Here is a 26,646-nt window from a genome sequence, read left to right on the forward strand (position 1 = left end):
CATCTTCTTCAGCTTTTTCCCCTACAGCCCTCATTATAGCATTCCTTCTTCTTTTCAAAGTGTCATTTTCTCATTATGGCATTATAAAGTTTAACCAGGTGGCGTCCTGGAAAAATTAGTCATAACTCTTCTCTCTAGCTGTACAGAAATAATTTTCTATTGGGTGGCATACTGGTTAAGGTGTTTACCTTACAAACACAAGGTGCAGAGTTTGATTCTTACATGGGGTAATTGGTTAGGCTTAGAATGGCCCACAGCGGCAGTAAGCTTAGTAGTAATCTATGAACTTATAGGTTCATAGGTAGGTACTAGGCTACTGGCCCTAGGACATATATAAGCCTAGCCAAAAAGGTACCCTGGCTTTTGCCACCCAAGAAAATTATTTTCCTGTGCCACTGTCGAGCAAAGCCACAGAGGTGATCCCCGGGTGAATTTCCTATTTCCCATCCAATCAAGAATTTTCTTGAAGGGTGCTAATGAGTTTTGTTTGATATAGCTAGGTAGTTTATTCCAGAGTATGGGAAGTCTCTGGGAGAGGAATCTATCCCTCCAGCATGTTCTGTTTATTGTGGTGACAAGGTTTAGGTCCCTAGAGTGTGTAGCTCAGAGGAATTGGGATTTCTTCATGTGGAGCATGCCCAACAGCCCTGGGTTTGACATAGCTTTGTATGTTAGTCAGAGATCACCTCTGAGTAGGCGACATGCAATGGAGTAAAGCTGGAGTTTTTTGAGACAGTCTGCGTAAGGCATCTGTTTGAGGCTGGTAATCCTCTTTGTGAGGTATTTCTGCAGCCTTTCTAGTTGTTGTAGATGTCTTGTGAGGTACATACCAAAAGGGGCGTTGTACTCTATAATGAGTCTAATGAGGGATGAGTAGAGGGGAACAATGACCTCTTTTTCCTGGATGAGACAGAATAGTCATAGCCCAAGGCAGCAGTGCACATCTGTCATATGTGTTTAAGGCTGTCACTGAAAGAAACATAGTCAGATGGATGTACCTCTGCTCCACGATCCTCACCCTGATGTAGTCCATCTCCTCATTTTTGACAATATTTTGGTGAACTGTGGTTGTCTCTGTGGTCTCTGAGAGAGAAAGTCTACCTGGCCCAGACAAAAGCAGACTCCAATCACAGACTACACAGATCATGGCAGCTAGAAAGTCGCTACATCCTTCAAAATGCCTGTCAAAAGATCAGTGCTTCACAATGAGTGTAAATCACCTCTCCCATTATCTTTTACATCTGACAGCTTTACTTTTAGACTTTTCTTTACTGTCAAACCTTTTCTTTAAAGATTTTTATGTTACTCTCTTTTCTACTGCACTCTTTGTTTTCAAATCTTTTTATGGTACCTGTGAAAGTATCCTTACTTTTCTGAAACATCTTTTTCTCATCTAGAAAGAACCAGATTTCTGTCCAGTGGGGCTTGAGACTGAACACTTTCTTTTGTGTTACTATAAAAAAAATCCTTTCTTGCTGCTTAACAGGAAATTCTAATTCCTTACAAACATTGCCCATATTAAACCAAGAGGGAAGGAGGATACATTACCTACAGTGATCATATAATTTTGTTATAATCAGCAGAACCAGAAAAAAGTTCTGCTACAAATGTGAAACCTCCTGCTTCATAACTGTTTACAAACAAAAGTGATATTTTGGCACAATTTGCCTCTGAAGAAGTTATAAACATATCTAAAATACCACAGCAAATTGTACTACTCCTTGTTTTAGAGTAGACAGGCATGCAGATGCACACACTTTCTTTAATGTGAATTTAGGCAGGTAAAAGATCAGGCTACAATGCTAAATCTTGCCCAACACCGACATTTATACAGATATGCCTACACAATTACAGGCCTTTTATGTAATGGTGATGACTTTTACTATATGCTTTGAAGAAGTTTGTGGAATTAATTTCAATATATATGACAAAACTCGGAGGCAGTTAAAATTTTTTTACACAGAAAAAAGTGGAAAATGAACATAGACATACACTTACAAAGGCAACTCCCAACAGTAACTTGGTTTCACTTCACCATACCATGAGAGCATGTAAAAAAGTAAAATAACCACACAGACACATCATTGTCATAAAATATGTTTTTACTTTATACAATACATAATTCTGAAACATCATTGTAAACATTTAAGAATTTGGTCACAAGAGAAAGAAAAATCTTCTAGACTTTATAAACAGATTTACAGAATAGACAAATGGAAATAACGGCATAGTGAAATTCTCAAAATAAAAAAAAAATCTCTTTGTGATGGTGCAGGTTGTGTCAGTTTAAAACTCAGGAACTTTGCTAGAACTCTCAAGTCTGAGTTCACATTACTCCTTCATCTGAAACCAAACAGCAGCTACTTTGTATATCTTCTAAGGCTGAGGCTTCCACAATACAGTGCTGGCAGACCAGAGACAGACTAATCATGTAAGATCACACATCTTCCTTGAGACTATTTCAGGGAGACAAATGAAGCTTACTATCTGCAGCAGACTAAGATATCAACAAAAATGACCTTCTTTATAAAAGAAGGAAGGAAACAGCCAATAAATGACTGTGCAGAATATTATATTGATATGCAAAAATATAATAAGAAATTTTGGAAAGACAGCATCATCCAGCCCACCAGGTTTCTTTTTTGCTGTCAGAAACAACACATATATACAAACTATACAAATATCTAAGAGACAGCCCCCTGCATTACAAAATAACCAGAATTTTCTCTTTTGACATCCCCAGTTCAAAACACTTCTGACCTTTCTGAAGATCTCATGCTCGGGGAATTCAAGTACCTCTAGCCACAGTGCATCATAATGTTATAAACCAGGCTTAGAGGGTACACCAATCCCTTTCCTCAGGCCAATTCCCATGCATTCAACAAGACACTAAAGCACAATCATACTCTTATTGAAATTAGAGGAAAATCCATCAGCTGATGCTCGACAGAAAATCATTTCAAACAGGAAGGTTATACGCATCCATTTCAGAAAGTCTTCTTAAATTAGCAGATACAGTGGAGTGCAAGACTATCCTACCTGATTTTGGAAGCCTACCGTAGTAAGCATTTGTTTAGGAAAATCAGAAGCAGTATTGGAAGCTTAAAAAGTAAGAGTTCGCAAAGCAAAGATGAGAGCACCGAGTTGTCAAAGGATACCAAACTCCTACAAAACATTGTATATCAGCAATAACACTTGGCAAAATTTTGAACGAATGATCACGTGGCAGTTGCAAAAGTGTCAGCAGTGGAAACATTCTTGGCACAGATAACATAAGCAGCCATGAACCTAGAAAATAAATACTGACAGTTGCATTTTTTTTTATAGCTAGACCACCATTTAGTGGCAATCTACTTGGAAATGTTTTGTTAGCAACAAGTTGTATCACAGCCAGACCAAAGGAGACAAACTGCTAGTTTGTCTTTCTGATCTCATTCACACAATTCAGGTGAAACCTATGCTGCACAAATAGAGTATGACGTTTATCTCTCCCTCTTCTAGATTTTGCCTTGGACAGAAAACTACAAAATGAATGGACTTGCTTGAGGACAATTCTAAGACTGCTTTAGAGAGCAAATATGGGTTAATCTGAAGGGATGCACAATCCCTGCAAATACTAGAGTGCTCCCTACAAATCAAAACTTGTAAGTCAGACATCAAGGGGGAAGATGTGATGGCCACCAACAAAAGCATCTCAAGTCAGTTCAAAAGGAGGATGGGCAACTTTGACAATCATGAAATTCAAGAACTAAGAAGGAAAAGGATTATTCAAATGTAATAAAGGACTTTATGTTCTCCAAAAGGTCATATGTAAAAAAAAAAAAAAAAAAAAAAAAAAAAACAAAACAAAAAGAAAATTAATAAAATGACTTTGGAAATATGCAGAAGGACAAAGGAATGACTAAAGCTCAAGTCAAATAAATAGGTGCCTCAGACAGGCAAGAATTTCCTGCAAACTAATCAGAAAAGGTGATGCAGGATGCTTTGCTACTCATTCAGAGCACCTCTTCAACTTTGGCTAGCACATCTTGTGGGGGGAAGGCTGTCTGGTCAACCACTTATAGAACCTCTGCCAGAAGATCTTCAAGAAGCAGAGGATCTAATTTAACAGCCGCGCCTTGGTACTGTGTCATTATAAAATATTTCCCTTGCATGTATTGAGAAAAGGGTGAGAAGGACACATTTTCATCTTTCTTTTTTTACTTCTCTTAGGAAGTATGGAGTCAAGGGGAAATGGAAAGGTGTACAAGACCCACTGCCACTAATAAAGGGTAAAATGGATTAACTACCATCAACACCCCACGCTCTGTTGAATTCATTAATAAAAAGGAAGAATGCATTTTCCCAGTAACAAGTCAATCTTTGGGGTGCCTCACTTTCAGAAGATCCTGACGATAAAAGTCATTTTCAGGACAAGAGTGAACTGTGACAGAAAAAGTCCATCAACAAGACTGCTTCCTCTAGTATGCTCATAGCAGTAAGAGAGATGCGACAGTCTATAGTCTAATTCTCTGCATTAGTGATAAGTATATACTCCTTACTTGTTCAAGTATGTGAAAGAAGAACTCTTACTTCAACTCCCTTCCAGGTCCACAAACCTTACCATTAGATTCACCTGGTTTATGCAAAACCCTCTTTCCTATACGCACCTTCTTTTTCAGCACAAAGAAAGAGCTTACAGAAGGGAAGGGCTATGCTGAGATTGCTAAAATTCATCTACCACTTTACAGCACTGGATAGAGGTATCTGAGCAGTTATGTGATGATATGATGACTTCAGAGCCATTGTCAGTTCACTATTCATAGACATACCATCACCAACAGATATACAAATGGGACATCGAAAATGGCTATTCTGGACTATTGCTTCCTGTTGTAAACTCTACCAAGTTGTCAATGCTACGTTTTCAGGAGTCCTTTCTGCTGTGCTCTGGAATTGTTTACATTAAAGAATGTCCAAATTAATCACAATAAAAGCCCTCCTCTATGTTGGAATAAGACAGAGGTTTTCTCCTGGTATGGTGAATCGTGTATCCCCTTCCCCACCCTGGTCTTGCAAGTATGAAAGGCATGAAGCAAGGGTCACTAACATTGAGTCCCTTAGCGAGGATATCTGAAGCCAGCCATCTAGCAAAGGGAACAAAGAAAATTCTTTCCCCTGCCATGTCTGACACAGTCTTTAGCATCAAGGAAAAGATTAGTCACAAAGGAAAGGCAATGTTGCCACCCTTGGCACTAAAAATGAAGCCCACACAAAATGAATCTCATGTTAAGAACCAAGGCAACGATATGCAAAACAGGGGTCCATCATATCTGTGGAAATCATCTAGCCATCTGGTGGTAGAAGGGGCCCCCCCCAGAAAACTCATCTTCAGGAACCATTCTAGTCATACCAGATGTGCTCATTAAAGTTACTGAATTTGATGAAAGGATGGAAGTCAATTATACCACACTGCAGGTAGACTCGAAGTATTAACAAGTATTACAGGTTTTAATGTCATATTCCTGTGCTTCACATTACTAACAGTGCTGATGTAGGTCCTAGCTTCTAACTTGATGGTCAAAAGAACAATACATTTTAGACATCAAAAGTGAGAGTTTTTCAACAATATAAGTTAATCCACACTGTGTGAATTGATGAAAGTCGTGAAGGACAGGGGGTTAGGCATGCCTTTGTTAATCAAAGTATGATGTTCCATTAGGAGGCACATTATTCTGTAACTGAAGCAAGAAAAAATCAGAAATTGTGTTAAACTGGGGATACTGGAAGAGGAAACCTCAAAATTTGTTTATTACAAGGGACCTTCAGTCAAATTTCTGTGTATACAAAATAAAGACTAGGGCAAGAAACATTAGCTTATGCTAATTACACTACAGAACACCAAAATATTTACCCATAAATGCCTGAAATTTGTACAGCTAATACACTCTTGAGGAAATAGTCACAGAGATTCTATTAACACTGATCATCCCAAATGACTAATTTAGTAGTGAATTGCATGCCTGTCTCAGACCGCAACATGGTGGTAATTACAGACACCAAGACTCAGTGTCATGGTAAATGTGAGATATCAGCACTTTTACAGAATAACCTCAAAGATTTTACTGCTGGACAAAGAATGACCGTGAATACCAGATGACCTATCACTTGAAACTAGCTGGCTGTGAAAACTTTTATTAGTGCCACAAAGCTGCAGTTTTGATTAAAAGATAGTCTAAAAAGATATGCTAACAAAAAACTCATGTAAAACTCTGTGAATGCTGCTCGATATTTGAAGAAACTCTGAATAATAACCAAAGAGACTACTTTTGTCTTGTAAATAAAGCAGTATTGCAAAACATGCCAAGGAAACAATAACCTGATATTCACAAACTCTTACTACAAAAGCATTAAGGACACTGGCCTTCAGAAACTGTCAGCTCGACTTCTAAACTCTCTAGGCACCATGGGTAGCATAAGTTAATTTTCTAGCTATGCTCCAAAGTGTTAAACACGATCCGAATTGAAATCAGAAGCTCAGAAACACACGGGATGTTCTAATCTACATTAAGCTCATACTTTCCAAGGAAGTTATTTTAAAAGGTTTTTAGTAACTCACAATCTCCTTGACCATGAACATTCTCAACCTGAAGTGGTTAAAGAACTAGTTGTGAAAATATACTATACAGTGATATTATCATAGTGAAAGTGCATGTAACATACATACATTTTCTTGGCACTCTGATTTTTCTAATTACTGTAATATGTTACGGTTGAAAATGGGCCTCTATCTGCTCAACTTACCTTATATAACTTCAAGACATCCTCTTCATCTTACAAACATCTACTGCAGACCAGACCACAAATGCTATCACTCAAAAAACTGACATCCCAAGGAAAATGTGCTACTGGCTTCAGAGTCTTTAACTACCAACCAAGAAATAATATTTGCCATAAAGACCCTTACTGCTAAACAAGGCAACTCTGCCAAACTACACGTTTTTTGCTAACCCAGCAACCCTATACAATGCCAATTCATTATGGCAATCTTAGGGATGTTAACGCCATTAAACTGACTGCCAACCTATGACACTCAGTCTGCCAGCACAAGAGATTCAGCCCTGCAGAGAAAGACTGCTGACTTCAGAAATTCTAACTATCCCAGCAGAATACTAACCACAAAATCACTTTATGCCACACCAAATGCTGCTAAACCTATCTTAATGGCTGACAACCTAAGTTATTATGTAACTGTTAAGGACATTAACAGTTCAAGTGACTATCACTACTACAGCACAGCCAACTCTGGAAATACAAATGCTGGCAACTGGGGTTCTGACTGACAACAGTAGAGACTACTTACCCTACAGAGGACACCAGAAGCTGTATGTGTCAAATCACAGAATGCTTTATTTGTAGTCCACAAAGATTCTGACTGCCAAGCAAAGAGATTCTGCCCTAGTCAGTCTGTCAGTCTCTGGGATTCTGTAAACCTAAAAGAATGTGCTAACTTTAGAGACAGCTGCAGCAAAACCAAGAGGCTGTGAACACAATATCAGCGAGAGGCTTGGCGCCACTGATGTTTTGCTAACAGCAGGGCATGGACGCTGCTCTTAAACAATTCAGTGAAGAGAACATAATCTGTTAACCCCATGGACAACTGTGTCCCTAGGACTCTACTGCTGCTTAATCTAAGCACATTAGGTTAAGAGTCCTTGAATCTTGGAATGTCAGACGTGAGATACCATGATGAGTATAGTGGCACTGGGAGTAGGCCCTAGACATAACTGCTGCCTCCAGAAACCAATGAATGTACAAACCTCTCAGTACTTGTCAAAGAAGCTCATAGCTACTGCATTTAAACTTAGGTGCAAAATCCCTATAAGTCGGGTCTATATTAGATGCACAAAAAAGACTTTAGCGCAAATGTTCACATGAGTGAAAATGCCGGGAATTGAAACCGTGATTGTAGCGAATTTGCCCTTTCCTCACTGTAGTGCGACCTCGGAGTTAGAATATATAATTAGCAGGGGGTGTGGGGGGCACAGCCCTCCACAATAGCAACTTCGATTACTGGCATTTTCCCTCATGTTAGCGTTCGCGGTAAAGTCTTTTTGATTTTATAATACAGACCCCTATAAATCTGCCCTGAGATCATCTTAACATGTAGTCCCTCGGGCTTGAGATTCAAAGGTCCATGGTAACTCTGTCAGCACATAGACTCTAAAAACCCAACAGCTCTTCTGACACATGGGTCCAGAGGCTCTGAATGTTGCTAAGAGTATAAGACAGCAAGTCTCAGATAATTATAAGACCAAATGGCACACTTGCACTTTCTCTCTATGTGGAACATGATATTCTAGTACAGTTAGTGTCCCAGGTGCCACAGAGTTGGCCATGTTGGACAGGTCTGAGTTACTGGAAGACGGCTCACTTAGCTTTGAAAATGGAAAGAGAATAGTTGGATTACTCCTTACGAAAGGACTAGCCGTGAGGGCTGAAAAATAACTAAGGCGAAAGATCAGAATTGCCAAAGATGAATAAACCAGCTTGTAATGCAGACATGTTGACATTCTGTATGCTTACACCATGAGGTCATTTAAGGTCACGCAAAACACACCATAACCTGAAATAAAATGTGAGCTGCAGGGGGTCTCCTTGACTTACATCACTGGATGCCTATTTTCGGCTGTCATTAAGTTATTCTACCTTGAAGAGGGCAAAACATTTGATGTGGAGTACCACCAAGAATCACTTACCAGGTAAGACTGTGTGGGTATGGAAGGGACTGCCAGTGGCCCATGGGGGTTGACAAGGATTAGCAAAAGTGCTCCGGATGATTTACTGCCATTACAGATTCATACAGTAACAGCAGCTCTGCTGCAGAGATTTTTCAGCCCTCCAGAAATGGATTCTCAAAGACAGAGTGTCAACAAACCTGAACATCTAGAATATTTGCTGAAACAATCCTTTATGCTCTTGCCAGATGTACATTCTCAGGACTACTGTTGACAAAGTGGCTCAAACTGTCAGGTATATAGCTGCTTGGGCCTCAACATAATTTATTTATTTATTTTTTTGTACAAGCAAGTGATAAAGCAGTCCCTACAATTTCATTTTTAAACGTGCTCAGTTAGCTTTTCAATACTTTAAAAACTGCATAAGAAATTGTGAATATCCATAACTATCAGCTTATGAAAAAATATTTTCATGGTACAATGTACAATCTTCTTTTTGAAAATGAAATACTAACATTTTAAAAATGTTTTCCAACATTAAACTATAAATATTTGAAATCCACACCTCTGCTATTTAATCTCACTGAATATTCTTTTAAAGTGCTAAGAAATCCCTACCACAGAGAGGTGTGGGCAATGAAAAAAAGCATGATGTTGAATTACATTCCTAAAGCAACCCCTTTCTTTACAGTAACATTGAAATTATGACTAAAATTAGAACAATGTACAGATTAAGAAATCAATAAATCATAACATATCATGAACATATTATAATAGACAGGAAACGTACGTTAAAAGCAACCATCAGACTTTACTAAATGTGATTCAGTACAGCTACTCAGTAATCAAATGTCAAATTCTGTGCATATTTTTAATCTCATACAAGCTGTCCCTCCTGTGTGTGCACTCCCCTTTCTCCATCTCTCTCTCTCTATATATGTATATGTATACACACACACATACATATATGTATATGTACATGCCTCTCTAACTATATATGAAACTCACCAAACACTATCACTTACAGTTGAAAGTCTGCCATTTGTATTGATGGCATATGTCATGCTAACTGATGGCAAAGTGATCTATGGTTGCTACTTTCTTTATTGCCTATGTTGCTTTTACTTCAGTGGTCTTCCCAATCATCAAGATTTCTGCAAAGCTAAATAGTTATCACTAATCTTTTCGTAGTAATGCAAATGAAGACTCAAAAATAATTCCAGGACAGAAAACATATAAAAAAAACAACAGGAACTCTACAACACTAGGCTAAACTGATCAGGCACTAAAAGTCAATTAATGAGCTTATGGATTTTAAAAAGCTGTAATGCAATTAAACAGATTAAAGTTTATCAACAGCCACAAGACCAAAGCTCATCTGACTACAACCAACTAACTATTCAAAAAGAGTTTTAGGAATTTAATGTTTTTTTTTTTTCTTGGGGGAGAGCTTCCATACATGAGGGACCCAATGGGCCCTCCACATCGCTGCCAATCTCTCGGAAAATTATAATCTACAAAGTCAAAACACTTAGTCAGACTTCAGTGAAACAGTCATGAACCAGCTTACCAAATACCTTTTCAATGTCTGTGAAGAACCATCCATACCATTGTTTGGGAACTGTCCATGTCTTATACTTGTAATGATCCAAAAATAAAATCAGACAGTTATAAAGAGGAGGCTCCACCCCAGTCATTACATTGTACATCTGCCACAATTACTAAAATTTGGAAATCACCTGCATTAGTGAATATTGCATTAATCTATATTCTTTACTAAATCCTAATACTGTAAAAATTCAGGGCTATTTCAAAATTACTTTCAGTAGACAGAAAAACATCTTAAGCACCCTACCACTCAATGCATCCAGGTTACTCGAATCAGAAATTCAGTCTTGATTCATGAAAGGTACCACGTCTCAGTCACCAAACTACATTTCATATTGATTTTCTGAAATTCAGCAATCCAAAAGAAGACTAAATGTATTTCCTGTTACTGACACTTAAAAAACATGCCTAAGAATAAGGAGAAACCAGAAAAAGAAATGCTTCATGTCTAGATGGTCTTTTTCTATGGGCTAGGGGAGCATCAATGGTCTAACCAGAAACATTGCATTACCATATCCCTTGTAGAAGTCAAATTTAGGTATGGAATACTAAAGGGAGGTTCATTCACACACCTTACATCATAATGTACCTTTTGAAAGATAATGAACCTTTCCTAAGACTCAGAAGGTTCTGTGCACCTACAAATTAAATACTACTGCTACTTACTGCTTTTCCAGCCATTTCCGCATTTAAAATTTCAGTTTATAATTTCACAGTGTAAGGGATCCAGTGACACTCTCCAAACAGGAAGAATATTTAGTCTAACATTCCAGCAAATTTTCAACTTCAGGCACTAAACAGTACTCAAGAGAGCACTCTTGCACACTTTCGACTGCACTTCTAATCGCCCCATTTCACATGCCATAGTCTTACATTACGGCAAACAGCATAACACAGCAGCAATCGCAGTATTACAAGGGGAATTCAGTTTCACATCCAACAGCTTTCAATCAGTTGTTACTCAAGGATGTGCTGAGTCATTATAGCAGCACATGCTCCACTGTACATCATAAATTATGTTAGCACAGCAACTCCACTGCCCTTCATTTATGTTTTTATCTGGTGCTTTGCATTGTCTAGGCCTGTACTACATTTTAATTTTGCTACTACATGATTTCTTCACCACCATTCTTCAGCCAAATTTGCATTCTCTTCCAAAATTTCATTTTCTGACTGCACTTCTCTACCCTACTAGCCTTCACTTTATCCAAACCTACCAAGTTCCATGACCTTAGAATTCTGTAAGAACACTACCTCAGCTATGTGGTAGTTATGTAATGATTTCAGTCTTAAGAAGTTAAACTAACTCGAATAACCCATTTTCTGGCATCTCATTCCTGCTAAAAGACAGTGTTATAAATGTGTATGACATGCAAAGTAGTGAGAGCATCAATACTCAACCCAACAAAAATCCTAAAAACTGGCATTAGTGACTATTACAGCAATCCTATAAAAGTTCCAGGCAGGCATAACATTGGTGAGAGAAGCAACCAAGTAGCAAAGCTTGCAATGCATGAGGAAGCAACAATGAGAGGGAAAACTGCATCCTTGTAGAGACCAAATTATACTGGACTAACTTACAACACAACAAAACCTCATAAATACACTCATTATTGGCACCCGTCTTCCATATCATATGCACCGACATAAACACAGCTGAGAGGTATTCAGTATTGATCCCCTGAAAAAGTAACATTTTTGGCAGTTAAAAGAGTACAACACACAGTCTCAAGGACCCAGTCTTGCTATAACAAAACTTGGCAACAGTTTACCTTGCAGGGATACAGTGCCACAGTTCTGTTCAAGTTAGAGTAAATCCTAGACAGAAAAAGAGGTCTATGACTATGGTAGTAACAATACAAGAATAGCAAACAGCAGGAACATGCATGGTAGGAACCTGAGAAGAAACTTAACAGAATGTGTTGCTGTATGTGAATGAACAAATAAATGAGTGTGTGTGTGCAAATGTCACGATCAGTAACTCTGAGCAAGCCGCTGGTGAGTGCCTTCTCCTGTCTTCACAAGTGTCCAGTGAAGCAAAGAATGAGGAGAACATGCACAATCAGTAGATATGTGGCAATTAATAATGGAGTCCGGGTTCGTGAAAAGAACAGGTATCTCATTAAACGCTTGAGTCCAGAACTGCCCCGTGCCTACAACAGAAAAAGGAAGGAATTTTGTTAATTTACTTAGGCAAAAAAATGCAAGTACAGCATGTTTGAACTGCTAAAATATAAGTAACTCGCAGGGCAATTTATACAGCCTTCAATGTGCAAGCAAGAACACTTGGACAAAGCTTCTGCATATATTCTTGTTCTGCAATACTGCACTGCATAATGCCTTTTATACCACATGAACCCACACAGCACAGCTCCATAAAGGAAGCAAAATGCTTTATTTAGTTCAGATACCATTAATTTGTATCTTTGCATCAATACTAAGAACTCCAATTGTATTTACATATTTGTTGGTATGTAGAAGGTCTGACACAATAAAAAATCTGATAAAAATAATTATTTACTGTGCAAGACTTCCTTATTACTAACTTAGCTGTAAAATGGAAAATCAGCAAAGCAATTGGATTAAAAAATACCTACACACATTTCAGTAATACCCAAAACAAGTGAAAACTACAACAAACAGCTATTATTACATATTCTCCATGTATAGAAATCAACACACAAAAGAAAAAAAATGGGCTTTTACCCTGGGGCTGGAAGGGACACTGTCTGGAGGTTCAATTAGCAGGGAGTGCTCATGTACAGCAGACACATCTGGGCTGTGCTCCTGGGCTGGCACCCACTCATTACCTTCATAGCTGCAAAACAATACAAGGACACTGGTCACACAGATAATGACTTAGAACTTTAATAGCTGTCTCACATAAATACCATAAAATTAGAAAATAAGAACTTGCAAAATCTCAAGTGATATCTTAGTAAATACAAACACAGTCACGTAATTTTGCTCACTGACTAACTTTGGGCAACTGACTCAGGCAAACAGTGTTCTGAGGTAACTGGAAATTTGAACTAGGCTCTTCAATGGAATCTTGGACTGGATGCTTAGATGAACCTGTAATTTCAGTAAATGCTAATCTGTTAAAACAGTTTAAATTTCCAACATAGCATCCTTCCAAAGTAAATAAATAAGTTTAAGTTAAATAAATAGACAACAAAATACATAGCTCTTTACTGATAATACAATACTGTGATTTTAAAAGGCAGAAAGCTAAAAGTGTACAACCATTGTTTTTGCTCAATAGTTATTTGCACACAGATGTGCAAATAACTGTTGAGCAAATCAAAGATCCTTCTATTCTCTCCTTCAAAATCTATCCACCTAGACAAAACCTCTTTCAAGACTACAAGCCTTGCCAACTCCACTATAGAAGTTGTTCCTTTTGCTAAACTTCTTGGAGTTACTATTGACGAACACCTAAAATTTGATACACATATTCAGCTAAATATAAAGAAAACCCATCAGAAACTTGGCATGCTGTATAGAAACTTCCACTTCCTCTCCCCCCTCAACAAGACAGACATTCGCCACAACATTCCTACTACCTTCACTAATGTACGGTGCTCCCCTACTAACCAACCTATCTTCCTCCATCTCTTCTAAACTAGAATCCTGTTACAATAAAATCTCAAAGTTCGCCACCACTTCCAAATACTCTGCTCACCATTGTAAATCTCTCCACCAGCTGCAATGGCTAGAACTCCCAAACTACTTTGACTACCTCCACCTCATCACCACTCACAAGCTTATTTTCAAATCAACTATATGCCCAGCACTAACAAACATCTTAACATTATACACCCCAAACAGAACTCTAAGACCTACCCACCAAAATCTAATCTCTGTTTATAAACCAGACCGTCCCACTGGTCAGCTTCTCCTATCCCTTTCCATCGCCAAAAAATGGAATTCTCTCCCTCCATCTCTAAGAATAGTTAAGTATTCTTAACTATTCCCAAAAATGGAAATGTAATTACACTCCACCTACCTAACCTGCTTAATACATAATTACTTTATAACACACAAAGTTTGTTCTTCCTTACACACTATTGATTAACCCTATGTACTGCCTTCATGCTAATGCTACCTCTATACCCCTCTCAGAGAATTTAAACCTCTGTATTAATTTAACTCATGCTAATATTCATGCATAAAGAACTCATCTATGCTAATGTTACTTTTATATAATTCTCAGATGATTTAAACATCTGTATTAATTTAACCTTGTACTACTGTTCTCAACCACTAAACATGTAAATATGCTTTACATCCTTCTCCAAGCTGCTGTTTAACTTTTGTTTAGTTTTTGCTATTTTGTATGTAAAATTTGCCTAGTTTCTGTTTCCACTATGTATTGTACTTCGTATTATGGAGCTTGTACTATGTATTATTGGAGCTTTTCTCCCCGGGCCTCCACTGAAAATGGGCTCTTTGAGCCCAGTGGATCTCCCCAGTCATTAAACTGGAAATAAATAAATAAATGTATGAATATAAACAATCCTGGAAATACACAACAATACATCACTTCAGTACACAGCACACAATCTAGTACTTAAAGTATTATCCATAACTACAATGTCACACCCTCCCCAAAGCAGACATTCCCCTCTATCCTGAAAATTACCTCGCAATTGTACAATTTTTTGCAGAATGTCCAGATTTTTGCCTCATATTTTTGGTGTGTTCCCCCTAAAATCTGTCCCTTTCCGGAAAACAGCTGAGGATTGAAGTTATTAAATAATGACAAACATCTGAGTTTAAGACTCCACATCCTTTAGAAAATTCATGGCAATGCAAAACCTATTATTTTATCAACTTTCTAAGTTTGGAAGGGCGATATGTAAAATCTGTTCCTATTTGTCCCCCCATCATGTTAAGCTTTTCCTAATTTTTTGTTCTAAGAGGTTGAGATGTAGGCATTAGTTACCAACCTTAGTTTATCTCAATACAAGAGATTCAGCTTTTGCTGCTCTGGTGCAGTGTTTGGCAGATTTCACAAATTTACCTACAGACAGGAGATGGTACAGTCTAAACAAATCATCTACCAGAAGCCTAACCATTAGCTATGCAAATTAACCTTGTAACTATAGCTCTTTTGATTATTTGCCTGTTGGAAAATCTAGTAACAAATTTCAAACATGTGACTTAAATTCAGTGTCATGCACTCATCTTCCTTGCTGACATCACTGCTCTATCCTAATTTGTTACACATTTTTCTTACATTTCTCTGTAACTTATTTTAGCCATTTATTGTTACCTCAGCACAGCCAGTGATCAGGTTGTATGAACCTTGGCTCTAGAAAATTATCACTGTTTAAAGGACACCCTGACCCCATATATAAAAAATGGGAAAAAGGGATGTGGATGGTCTGTTGACAGAATATGTCCCACTGGACAGAACTCATTTATAGCAATGGCAACCATAGCGTAATTTACCTTGTTTCAGATATAACTCATAAGCATAAACAGATCAAAAATGAAGTCACACCTTTATTGTACATTGCACAACACCCACATAAAGTTGTACAGTCATGAGGGGCTATGTATCATCATGAAAGGCAGAAACTAAGTACATTAAAAAGAACGACACTGACATACTACAATGAGACCTAAACAAAGAATAAGGTGCACTCACAAAAATGTCTGCAACACAAGCGCACAAACTATAACTCGGTTCAGAATTAACTAAAATGCCATAGAAACTTGTAATCAATAAAAAAGTAGCCTGTGTTGTTAAAACAGTCCACAGTCTGTTCTTATAGGTTCATAGGTAGGTACTAGGCTATCAGCCCAAGGGCCAAAGTAACCCTAGCCAACAAGGTTACCATGGCTTACACCACCCAATAAAGTTAATTCCCTGTGCCCCTGTCAAGCAGAGCCACAGAAGTGATCCCCGGGGCGTATTTCCTATTTCCCATCCACTCATCAAGATTTTTCTTGAAGAGTGCTAATGAGGAACTTTGCTTGACATAGATGGGTAGCTTGTTCCAGAGTATAGGAAGTATCTGGGACAGGAAACTATCCCACCAGCATGTCCTCTTTATTGTGGTGACAAGGTTTAAGTCCTTTTTCTTTAGGTGTAGCAAGTCCAGCAGCTCTGGGTTTAACATAGCTTTATATGTTAGGCAGAGATCTCCTCGGAGTAGGCGATATGCTACAGAGTAAAGCTGGAATTTTTGAGATGGTCAGTGTAGGGCATCTGTTTGAGGCCAGTAATCCTCTTTGTGAGGTACTTCTGTGGCCTTTCAATCTGCTGCAGATGTCTTGTGAGGTACATTCCAAAAGGGGAGTTGTACTCTATAATGGGTCTGAGTGCCGAGTAGAGGGGAACAATGATCTCTTTTTTCTTGGATGAGAACCCTTTTGTGATGAGGTTTGCCACACAGAAGGATTTCCTGACTACTGTGGTGATGTAATTATCAAAGGAGAGACTACTGTCCACCTGGGTCCCAAGGTCTCTTATCACACATCTGGCATTAAGTAGACTGCCGTTTATGTGGTAATTCATGGGTACAGAGTTTTTACCAAAGGGGATGACAATGCACTTTTTGGCACTGAGCTTGAGGCCATGCCTCTGACACCAGGCATCTATCTCAGTGAGGCCTTTCTGTAGGATGTCCACATAATTTGTGGACTTGACTATAGCTCTTATTTTGCAGTCATGTCATCTGTGAACTTTGTTAGCCAGAGGCCCTCTGTGTTTGGTATCTACTTCTCTGAAGTACAGGCTAACAGGAGAAGTCCCAGGACTGAACCCTGTGGTACTCCACTTGTCACTGGTTTGAAGTCAGATTTGGAGTCTGCAACTTTTACAGTGTGGGTTCTGTCAGTGAGCCAGTTGGCAACCCATCTTGTGATGTAGGGATTTATACCTAGTTTAGTAAGTTTAGCTATAATTTTAGAATGGGGGATGGTGTCGAAAGCCTTGGCGAGGTCAAGATAGGCTGTGTGAACCACCTTACCCTCGTCTATGGCTTTGGTGACTGCCTCAAAGAAGTCGATCAGGTTCAGAAGGCATGATCTGCCTTTCACAATCCTGAACTAGCTGGGGTCCAGAGTTTGGAGGTTACCAATGTCTTTGTTTATGAGTTCCATGATAATACGGTTCCATGGCCTTGCAGACTAGGCTCTTCAGGCTAATAAGGAGATAGTTCCCAGGATCAGTGGTGGCTCTCCCTTTGTGGAGTGGGATAACTGTTGCTGTGCACCAATCAGTGGGCACAAAGCCAGATGTGAGACTATGACTGAACATGGTGCTTAGGTGGGGAGCCAGTTTGTTCTGAAGTTCGTGTAAAATGCAGCCTGGGATGTTGTCCGGTCCCATGGATGTTATGTTTTTGGTTTTAAAGAGTGCAGCTTTTACCTGCATAGATGTGATTACAGGGACTCTGCATTCTTCCTGTACAGATATGGGCCCTTTAAGGGGCGAGAGGGGGGTAAAGTTAGCACTGAACCTACTATCTGCCAGGATGTTGACAACATCAGTTGGTTCTGTAATTTTCATGCCGTTGTGCTGTAACTCAAAGCAGATCTGGGTGCTGGTATTGAGATTCTTGACATAGCTATAGAATGCTTTGTGGTTGCCCTTAAAATCAGTGGCAATTTTGTTTTCATAGCTAGCTTTGGAGGATCTTATAAGGGATCTCAGCTTCTTACTGAGGCTGACCAGGGAGCTCCTCCACTCGTGGAATTTTACTCTCTTTTGCAACAGTTTCTTCCTTTTGTTGTAGAGTTTGTTTATGGCAGGGGACCACCAGAGCGGCTTCCTTTTTATTGGAGGATAGCATCTTGGTTCTGTTTGGGATAGTACAATTCATGCACTCGTGTAAGAGCTTATAGAATGCATTTGTGTAGGATTCAGCAGTCGTAACTGTATTGTCCATCAGCATGGGAGTCATGAAGTTCGCCACTTCTGTCTTAAGAAGCATGAAGTTGGCTTTGGAGAAATTTTTTACCATGGTTTCCTTAATGGTGGTTGGGGGTGGGATGCAGATATCTAGAGTGATTAGCTTATGGTTGGATCTGACCAACGAGGAGTTGACTTCAGGTGTGGAACACCGGTCACTCATGTTGGTAATGACTAGGTCTAGAATATTGTTGCCTCGGTGGGGATGTGGATAAGTTGATCCAGGGCATTGGAATTTATGAATTCCAGAAAGCATTGAGCAAAGTAGAGTTGGTACATGAGTAGTTTTCCCAGTTAATGGTGGGGTAGTTGAAATCGCCCATTATTAGGGTGTTTGGTTGAACTCTAACATTTTCTAGTATATCAAGAAAAGAGGAGTGGGAATCCTGGGTCATGGTGGGGGATCTGCACCAAGCTACAATTTGGATTGCAGTTTTACCCAGATTTAGTTGCACTTGGATAACCTCAGATGGATTATGCTGCGCAACTAGCCTGGAGGTGTGGATATCCTTAATGAATATGGACACACCTCTGCCTTTGGTGTTCTGGTCCAGGTTAGATGGTTGAAAAGTGTGGTATGAGTTATAGCCTGGTAATGCAGGAGTGCTCTCTAGAGCCTTGAACCAGGTCTCAGTCACTGCACAGATATCGATGCTCTCCATTTTAAGGAGTGCCTCGAGTAAGTGCATTTTGAGATTTAGACTTCTAGCATTGAGTAGCATTACCCTCAGTTTTTGCTTGCCTGTTCCTGTTACTGTGGTGAATTTCTCATTTGAACCTTGCCTAAAAAAGGCACTATAGGGGTGGCAAGACCCTTAACCCGTACACAGAATCCCAGGGGTGACAGGTGCAGGCCATCTCTGGCAAAGCATCGTGGTCTGTCAACCATGTCGTCCCAGGCAGGCAGATACTGGATCCCCTTAAAGTGACACCAGAAGCTTAGCCAATTGTTGAAGTCAGTCATTTTGTCCTTGCACTGTGGTATCATTCTGGTAGATGGCATGATGCTACTCAGGGCTAGGGTCATTCCTGCTTGGGCTCCAAGATTGGAGAGCTCTTCAATGTCTCTTTTCATGTAGTCCAGGGAGGTATGTCTCAGGTCGTTCACACCAACACAGACAATGACAGAGTCATATTTGTGCTTGTTGTGGAGTGACCTGAGTGCGTGGGTTATGTGGCGGATCCTGGCACCCGACAGGCAGCTGACAGTAACCTTCTCCTTGTTTAGCCTGGTGAGTCGGACATCAGTGTTCCTGACTATAGAGTCACCTATGACTACTGTGTTGGGTACGCTGTTTTGCCTTATGGGCTGTGGTTTATTGGCACACTGAGTCTGTGGGTTGTGTGTCATTTGGGTTGTGTTGGGGGGTAGAGGTCGCTTGCGTTTCTTCTTTGGCGGTCTCTGTTGCTTGAGCAGATTATTATTGAGAGCCTCTGCAAATGTTTTTGTGTTTCTATGTGTGGATTTTGGTGGTGTAGGTTTAGTGGGACTATGTAATGAGTATGGTGTGGTGCAAGTGTTTACCTTTTCCTCTTGACTGTCAAGTTCAGTCTTGGTTGGAGACAGCTTTACCTCCAGTTTGGCGAGATAAGTCCATCTCTCACAGGTTGTGCTATTGGGTGGTAGTAGGAGAGGGCTGTCTGTGTACATGAGGCAATTGCTACATTGCCCCAAGATGCCCAGATTCATCAGTTAGACAGGAGAGAACACAGGGAGCTGACCCTTGGACATGCCTGAATAAAAAACTACTTTCCTCTAGACACGTGAGGAAAGTGAGTATAAGAGCTGTTTTTCTCTAAGCAAGTGAGGGAAGTAAGTACAAAAACTGTTTTCCTCTAGGTAAAGAGGAAGATTGAGTGCTGTAGTAATTTGTAGCTTAGTTAGTGCTAACAACAAGTTCTGAACAAGTGCTCAGAACGAATAAGCAAATTCAAGTGCTAAAACTAAGAATCTGTACCTGGACCTTGTAGTAGATAGGCTACCTAGTGCTTACAACTCCCACTGATAAGCTAGAATGCTTCCCTCCAACACAGAAAGGCTTGGGGGGGCACAGAAGCTTACAAACAGTCCTGGATACAGCAAATCTGTATCTGGACTAGACTAGTTACAGGAAAGGTGGGAAACAAGCGCAAACACTGGCTTTTAAACCAGAAAGTTGAAATAGATGGAAAAACTGCCCAAACGGGCAATAAATTACAATTTTTGGGCCAGAAACCACTCTTGTGGTAGATAGACTACATAGTGCTTACCACTCCCACTGATAAGCTAGAAGGCTTCCCCCCAACACAGAAAGGCTTGGGGGGCTCAGAAGCTTACAAACAGTCCTGGTTACAGTAAATTTGTATCTGGACTAGACTAGTTACAGGAAAGGCAGGAAACAAGCTTACATTTTTTTGGAAAGTGGAAAGGGAGAAAGGAGAAACAGAAGATAATTCAAAATTAAGGAACTAAGTGGGTTGCCCTTTACAAATGTTCTCTCTGTATTAGGTAGAATGAGCTAGTGACACTAGACTGGGATAGAGCTGAACAGATGGGACTAGTAGGAGTGTCTGAAGTCAAAATATGATCTCACTGTACTCGGTTGAGTGAGCAAATGAGACAGACCCAGGAGGAGTGTTCAAACACAAATTTACAGGAGGGGCGGGCAATTCCAAAGCCACCAAGATTAATACCACAACAAGAACAGGGAGGAAGGGTGGGAAACTTAACTGCAGAGAGAGAGAGAGAGAGACCACAGTATTTTTTGAAGCAATTAAATAGAAAAATAAATAACTACAGAGAGACACAGACGACAACATTCAATGAAACAATTAAATAGAAAAATAAAACGCAGTACAATCTTTAACATTGCAAGTTTGGACTTAACTCATCTAGTAATGCAGTTGATTGTAAGTATGTAGCTTTGTTTTCTCTTAATGTGTACAAATCCAAACAGCAACTTTCATGTGTTTGAAAATGCTTTTTGCCTCACAATGTGCACCAACTTAAACAGCAACTTTCAGTTTTTTTTTTCTACTACTTATTTGGGACTTGGGCTTATCTTTTGATGTTAGGAATGAAAAAAGTGGGACAAACACTAGCCACCTAGTTTGACTGACAGCCCACACCCATACTGATTACATCAGCCTCTTTTGTCATCCATCACCAGCCCAAGCCCCATGGCACCACCCCCTCTCTAACGAGACTGGTTAACTGCCCTTTCAACTGATCCCTCCCAGTTTGCATCCTTTTATCTAGCCAGACACAGAGCTATCTAGCTCTTTTTTGCACTAACTTTACCACCTGGAACCTGAAGAGAGGAATAATCTGAACAAAAGATCCCTCAGTAACTCCTAGGATTGCTACCTATCCATTTTTTTTCCGGAGTATCTGGAAATCAAATTGATTCTCTGGTAGTCTGGAAAACACTGTACAAACTCCGGTATTCTGTTTCAAAAAAGGAAACCGATTATCAGAGTTTGTTAAATCGGCTGATTTGCTATGCTTTTTTACAGAAAAGCATAGTAAACTGACTGAAAGCGGGCATCAGGAATGATAAAAGAAGGTGTTCCTGCCTGCTGATGTCATGGCGACATCACAAAATAGGTGGAACATGGGCGGGAGACTGGGCTGGAATGGGTAGTGTTACGGGTGATGCGAGGGGTATGGCCTTACTCTGGTTTTAGCCACAATGAAAGGTGGCAGCCGTAGTAACTCCTACACTCAGGAAGAAGCCTGACAGTGAACACACTAGACTGGAATAACATAAAACCATGCTCCGAGTCCAGGAACATTCTCCCTCTCATTGCAGCTACCCCCAGCAACCAGGACTACATACTCTAGCCACCTGGTCTGCATTTAATCAGCACTACAATGAAAACTGTTATCCCAGGGTACCACTCCACACCGTTATATTTTTACACCAGTGGCACAATTTGCCTCAAATAAGGTCTGATATTCTTATGTTTATTAAATTAAATGTTTTGTATACTCTACAGTTCACCACTTGGCGGATGTTTATTCCATGGGCATAGGAAGCATATACAAAAGGTTCTGAGGTCTCTTACATTACTTTTTCCTCCTACTTGTGCACATCCATGAGATCTGGAAAACCAGGTCCTGTGACTTGTTTCCAATGTAAACTATTTCTCTTGATGCATGTACTGTTCAAAAATGAGAATCATCTAGTGTAGCTTTAAGTGACTAGCTCCCCTGCATATAAAAATGTATATCATCAGGAGGAAGTAGAATGAGGACTGGTCATAGTAATCATGTGTACCAGACTCTTATAAGCAGGAACTGTAAACTTTTATTACTCTTTCATGTTGTATTTCAGGAGATATGAGCCTTGCAAATTTACAAGGAATGTAAGTCCCTCAGATATACACACACAGAGATAACCCTATGGCTGTATACGCCAGAGCTATGCACTGAGAGATCCAACAAGCAATAGTTACCTTGGACACAGGTTTCCCTAAGAAAGGCTTATAAAAGGAAACAAAAAGCTGAACAGATTTACAAAAGGACTTTGTTCTATGCAAATAGAAATGCAATTGCCTATGAACATCAAGAAAATGCAATGTATACTCTCCCTTATTCTGGAAGTTCAGAAAGAAAATCAGAAGATTGATGAGCTGGTTAATGTTATATTCCGAAGCCACTTTTGAAGAAAGGAAGGGTTTGTGTGCAAGGAAACCCATAAGGGGGCTTGACAGATAAGGCCTGAATCTCTGACACTCTTTTAGCTGATGTAATAGCAACCAAAAAGGCTGTCTTCCAAGACAAAAATTGTAATCCACTGTAGCTGCCGATTCAAAGGGGGAAGAAACCAAGGCTTGTAGGACTAGAGTAAGATCCCAAGGTGGTGTAGGGTCCTTGACTGGAGGTCTAAGTAAAAAGATGCCTTTCAAAAAGGCTTTACAATGCTTGGAAGAAGCTAAGGAAGCTGAATTGTCTCCTATATGAAAACTGGAGACAGCTGCCAGCTGAACTTTTACCATAGAAAAGCTGGCACTCTGACGAAAAATATCTCCCAGAAACTCTAAAATGGCAAGGACAGAAGCAGTGAAGGGGTCCAAATCATGCTGAGCCACCCATATCAAAAAACATTTCCACTTACTGGAATAAACCTTTTTGGTGGATGATTTGTGAGCTGCTACCAAAATCTTCTTAACCGGAGAAGAAAGCCCGGGAGTCCTAGCTACCACTGGAACTGGAGCAGCCAAGCTGTAAACTTAAGCTTTAGACTGACTAGATCTGGGTGAAAGATCCCTGAAGGATGAGAGATCAGATCCGGAAACGGATCTAATGTCCAAGGAGGGCACACTACGAGACCAAACTTTGTGAGGCCAGAAGGGGGCAATGAGGATCACTAAGCTCCCCAGCCATCTCGCTTTCTGAATGAATTTCATGATCACAGGAAGTGGAGGATAAGCATACAGAAGACCAGAGGGCCAAGCATGGACTAGAGCATCTCTGGGGTACTCCCCCGGAGGGGGGTTCAGAGCGAAAAACTTGCGGCATTTCGCGTTAGAAGGAGAGGCAAAGAGATCACAGCAAGGCCGGCTCCACTTTAGAAAGATCTGTTCTGTTACTGAAGGATTCAGAGACCACTTGTAAGGCATTTTATTAGACCTGCTGAGCCTGTCTGCCAGAATGTTGGACCTCACCGGATTGTGCATTGCCACCAGAAAACGGCCGGTGGAGATCACCCATTCCCACAATCTCATGGCTTCTCGACAAAGGGGATAAGACATGGTGCCCTCTGTTTGTTGATGTACCAGACTACAGACATGTTGTCTGTCTGGAGGGCAATCGTCCCTTGGGGGAAGATGGGCATGAAGAGCTTAAAATGCCAACAGCACCACCCTCATCTCTAGGATGCTGATATGCAGATGGGTCTCCAGATGCCCTCCCATCTGAATAAGGAGGCGTCTGTGGTCACCATGGTCATAGGGGTGGGAAGGATAAACAAGCAACCCAGAAGAAGGTCTGGGGATTGAAGCCACCAGTGAAGTGAATCCCTGCAAACCCAAGACAAACAAACTGGATGAGATAATGGCAGATCTAGTAAGGACCACTGGACCAGTAGGGTCCACTGAAGAAACCTCAAATGCAGGAGAGCTGTGGGGATCAGGGTGATCATGGCGCAATGGACCCCAACGCCCAAAGAACGGACTCCGCATGGGGATACTGGGTCTGAATAATGTACAACGCATGATGTATGTGGGATTGAAGTCTGTCCAGAGTTAAAAACAAACCTTGCTCTGAGTGGTGTCTAACAGAGGCCCAAACAAGTCTAGAACTTGAACTCGATTCAATAGGGACTTGTTGAGATTTATGGTTATGCCCAACTGGTGGGTGGTCTGAAGAAGGAAATCCCTGGTTTGGCAGAGGCAATGCCTGCAGGGAGCAGAAAGGAACCAATCATCCAGGAAGGGAAAGACCTGGAAACCCTACAGCTGCAGGTAAGCAGCCACCACTGCCATCACTTTGGTGAACACCCTGGGGGCAGTGGTGAGACCAAAGGGTAGTGCTCTGAACTGGTATTGATTGGCTCCCAGATGGAAATGGAGGAACCTCTGAGAGCACCTGTTCATTTGATATGGTAGTACAAGTCCTGGAGGTCGACTGAGCACATACAGTCATTTCTCTGTAGGAATGGCAGGATGGATTGGACAGGGACCATCCAGAATTTTGAAAGATCCAGGATGGGTCTTAAGTCCCTTGTCTTCTTTGGCACTAAATAAACCTGGAATAGATGCCTGATCCAAACTGGTCTGGGGGGGGGGGTTGGATGACTCACTTTTAGAGCAGCTTAGAGATTTCCACTGCTGCTTTCTCCCCGTTGCAGGGGTGGAACATCCATGAGGTGTTTGGGAGGAATTGGTGTTTGAATGAAGGGGACTGAGTATCCTCTGGATATTATTTGCAACACCCAATGATCATCTGCAATTGACTCCCAGGCTGTTGGGTGCAGTGAGAGATGTCCCCCGACTGCCTCCAGAGATGAGCAGCCGGGCAACCCTTCAGGGCTGCTGCACAGGTGTGTCTGGGATGGAATCCCAAGGCCCCTGGTTCCCCGGACCCCCTCAGCCACGAGGACGGCATCTGTCATATCCCCCTCTGCCTCTGGGGGAGGGCGAGTCCTGAGCAACTTGGGAAAATCCCTGAGACTTCGGGAAGCACATCTTCTTCACCCCCTGCTGATTCCAGGAAAATTGTTGAGGGGTTGAGAAGCGGATCCTGACGGCAGACAAGGTCTTCCAGTCTTTCTCGCTCTGGACTAATGTGTCTTGTACCGATTTTCCAAAAAGGATGGAACCATCATAAGGGGTATTTGTAAAAGATGCCTTGAAGGGCTCCAAGAATACACAAAGCTGGAGCCAGGCATGATGCCTGATGGCAATGCCTGTACTTGCCTCCCTAGAGACACCTTCAGTAGCATGTGACAGGAGCCTCATAGAGGTATTGGAAATGGAAGTGAGGGTAGCCATACGGGAAGAGAACACCTTCTTCACTTCCGCCAACATGGACCCTGGGGGCAGACTCAGTGACCTTTTTAACCAGGTCCCGCTGAAGTCTGATTATATGTGCCATGTAGTTCAGCACACGCACAGTAAACGTGGCTAAAGCATAAACCCACTTTCTGAAACAGTCCATGGCCCAAGACTCTCCATCCAGTGGATGGACCGTAGAGCTCTCCTGAGCGAGTTCTTTCTTCATGGCCACCACAACCACCAAGGCATCAACCGGGGATCCCTTAGACCAATGTTGCTTGTCAGAAGGCGCACTTAGAATCCTATCAGGGTGCTTGAGGATGGGGTCCACCATGTCGGGCTCCTTCCATCCCCAAGATGTAATCAAATCTACAAATGGACCCATGGGAGGGGACACTCAGGAGGTAGAAGGTCCTGTGCCAAACGCTTCCAGTAACACCAACTCATCTGGGTTGGGTTTTTGGACAGACCATCCCCCATGCTGCTGTAGGATTTCCATGATGTCTCCAAAGGAGACATCATCTGGGGGTGACCAGAGGCAACCCTCCCCTTCCTCTAAGTCAGTGTCTTCCATGAAGCAAGTGCCTCCTTTTACACGTATATTTTCATCGGAGCTCCCTGGGGGGGTCTCTAGGGAGGACTTGGAAACTTGTGGCCATTCCCATGGGGGAACTCCCAGGGGCAGAGTGGCAACAGGCTGTCCTTGAGGGGGCAGGATGGCAGAATCAGGGCCAGAAAGAGAGGTAGCCAGGACAGACTCCAAGGACAATAGCATCAAGGGTCTCGAGGGAGCCAAGAGAACCCTATCTACCATGTCAAAAGCAGAAGGAGAACGAATCTGGGAAGCTGGGACCAAGGCTGGATCCATAACTCTCTGAGTCAAAGGGTGAGTTGGATCTGAGCCTCCAAGCAGGG

General features: G+C 41.0%; 1 protein-coding gene across 2 annotated transcripts in view; it reads right to left on the reverse strand.

Annotated features, from left to right (window-relative positions):
- Nucleotides 1-2,084: 2,084 nt before the first annotated feature.
- GOLGB1 (golgin B1) overlaps nucleotides 2,085-26,646 on the reverse strand; it is a 1,744,011-nt gene continuing 1,719,449 nt past the window's right edge. For both annotated transcript variants that reach the window (XM_044087881.1, XM_044087880.1), the window contains exons 24-25: nucleotides 13,032-13,143; nucleotides 2,085-12,478 (exon numbers count right to left, since the gene is read on the reverse strand). In XM_044087881.1, coding sequence (XP_043943816.1) covers nucleotides 12,344-12,478; nucleotides 13,032-13,143 — 247 coding nt within the window. In that variant the 3' untranslated portion in view covers nucleotides 2,085-12,343. The remainder of the gene's footprint in view (nucleotides 12,479-13,031; nucleotides 13,144-26,646) is intronic.

Source organism: Protopterus annectens, chromosome 11.part0, assembly GCF_019279795.1.
Source record: "Protopterus annectens isolate FY-2018-M chromosome 11.part0, PAN1.0, whole genome shotgun sequence".
NCBI classification, from domain to species: Eukaryota; Metazoa; Chordata; order Ceratodontiformes; family Protopteridae; genus Protopterus; species Protopterus annectens.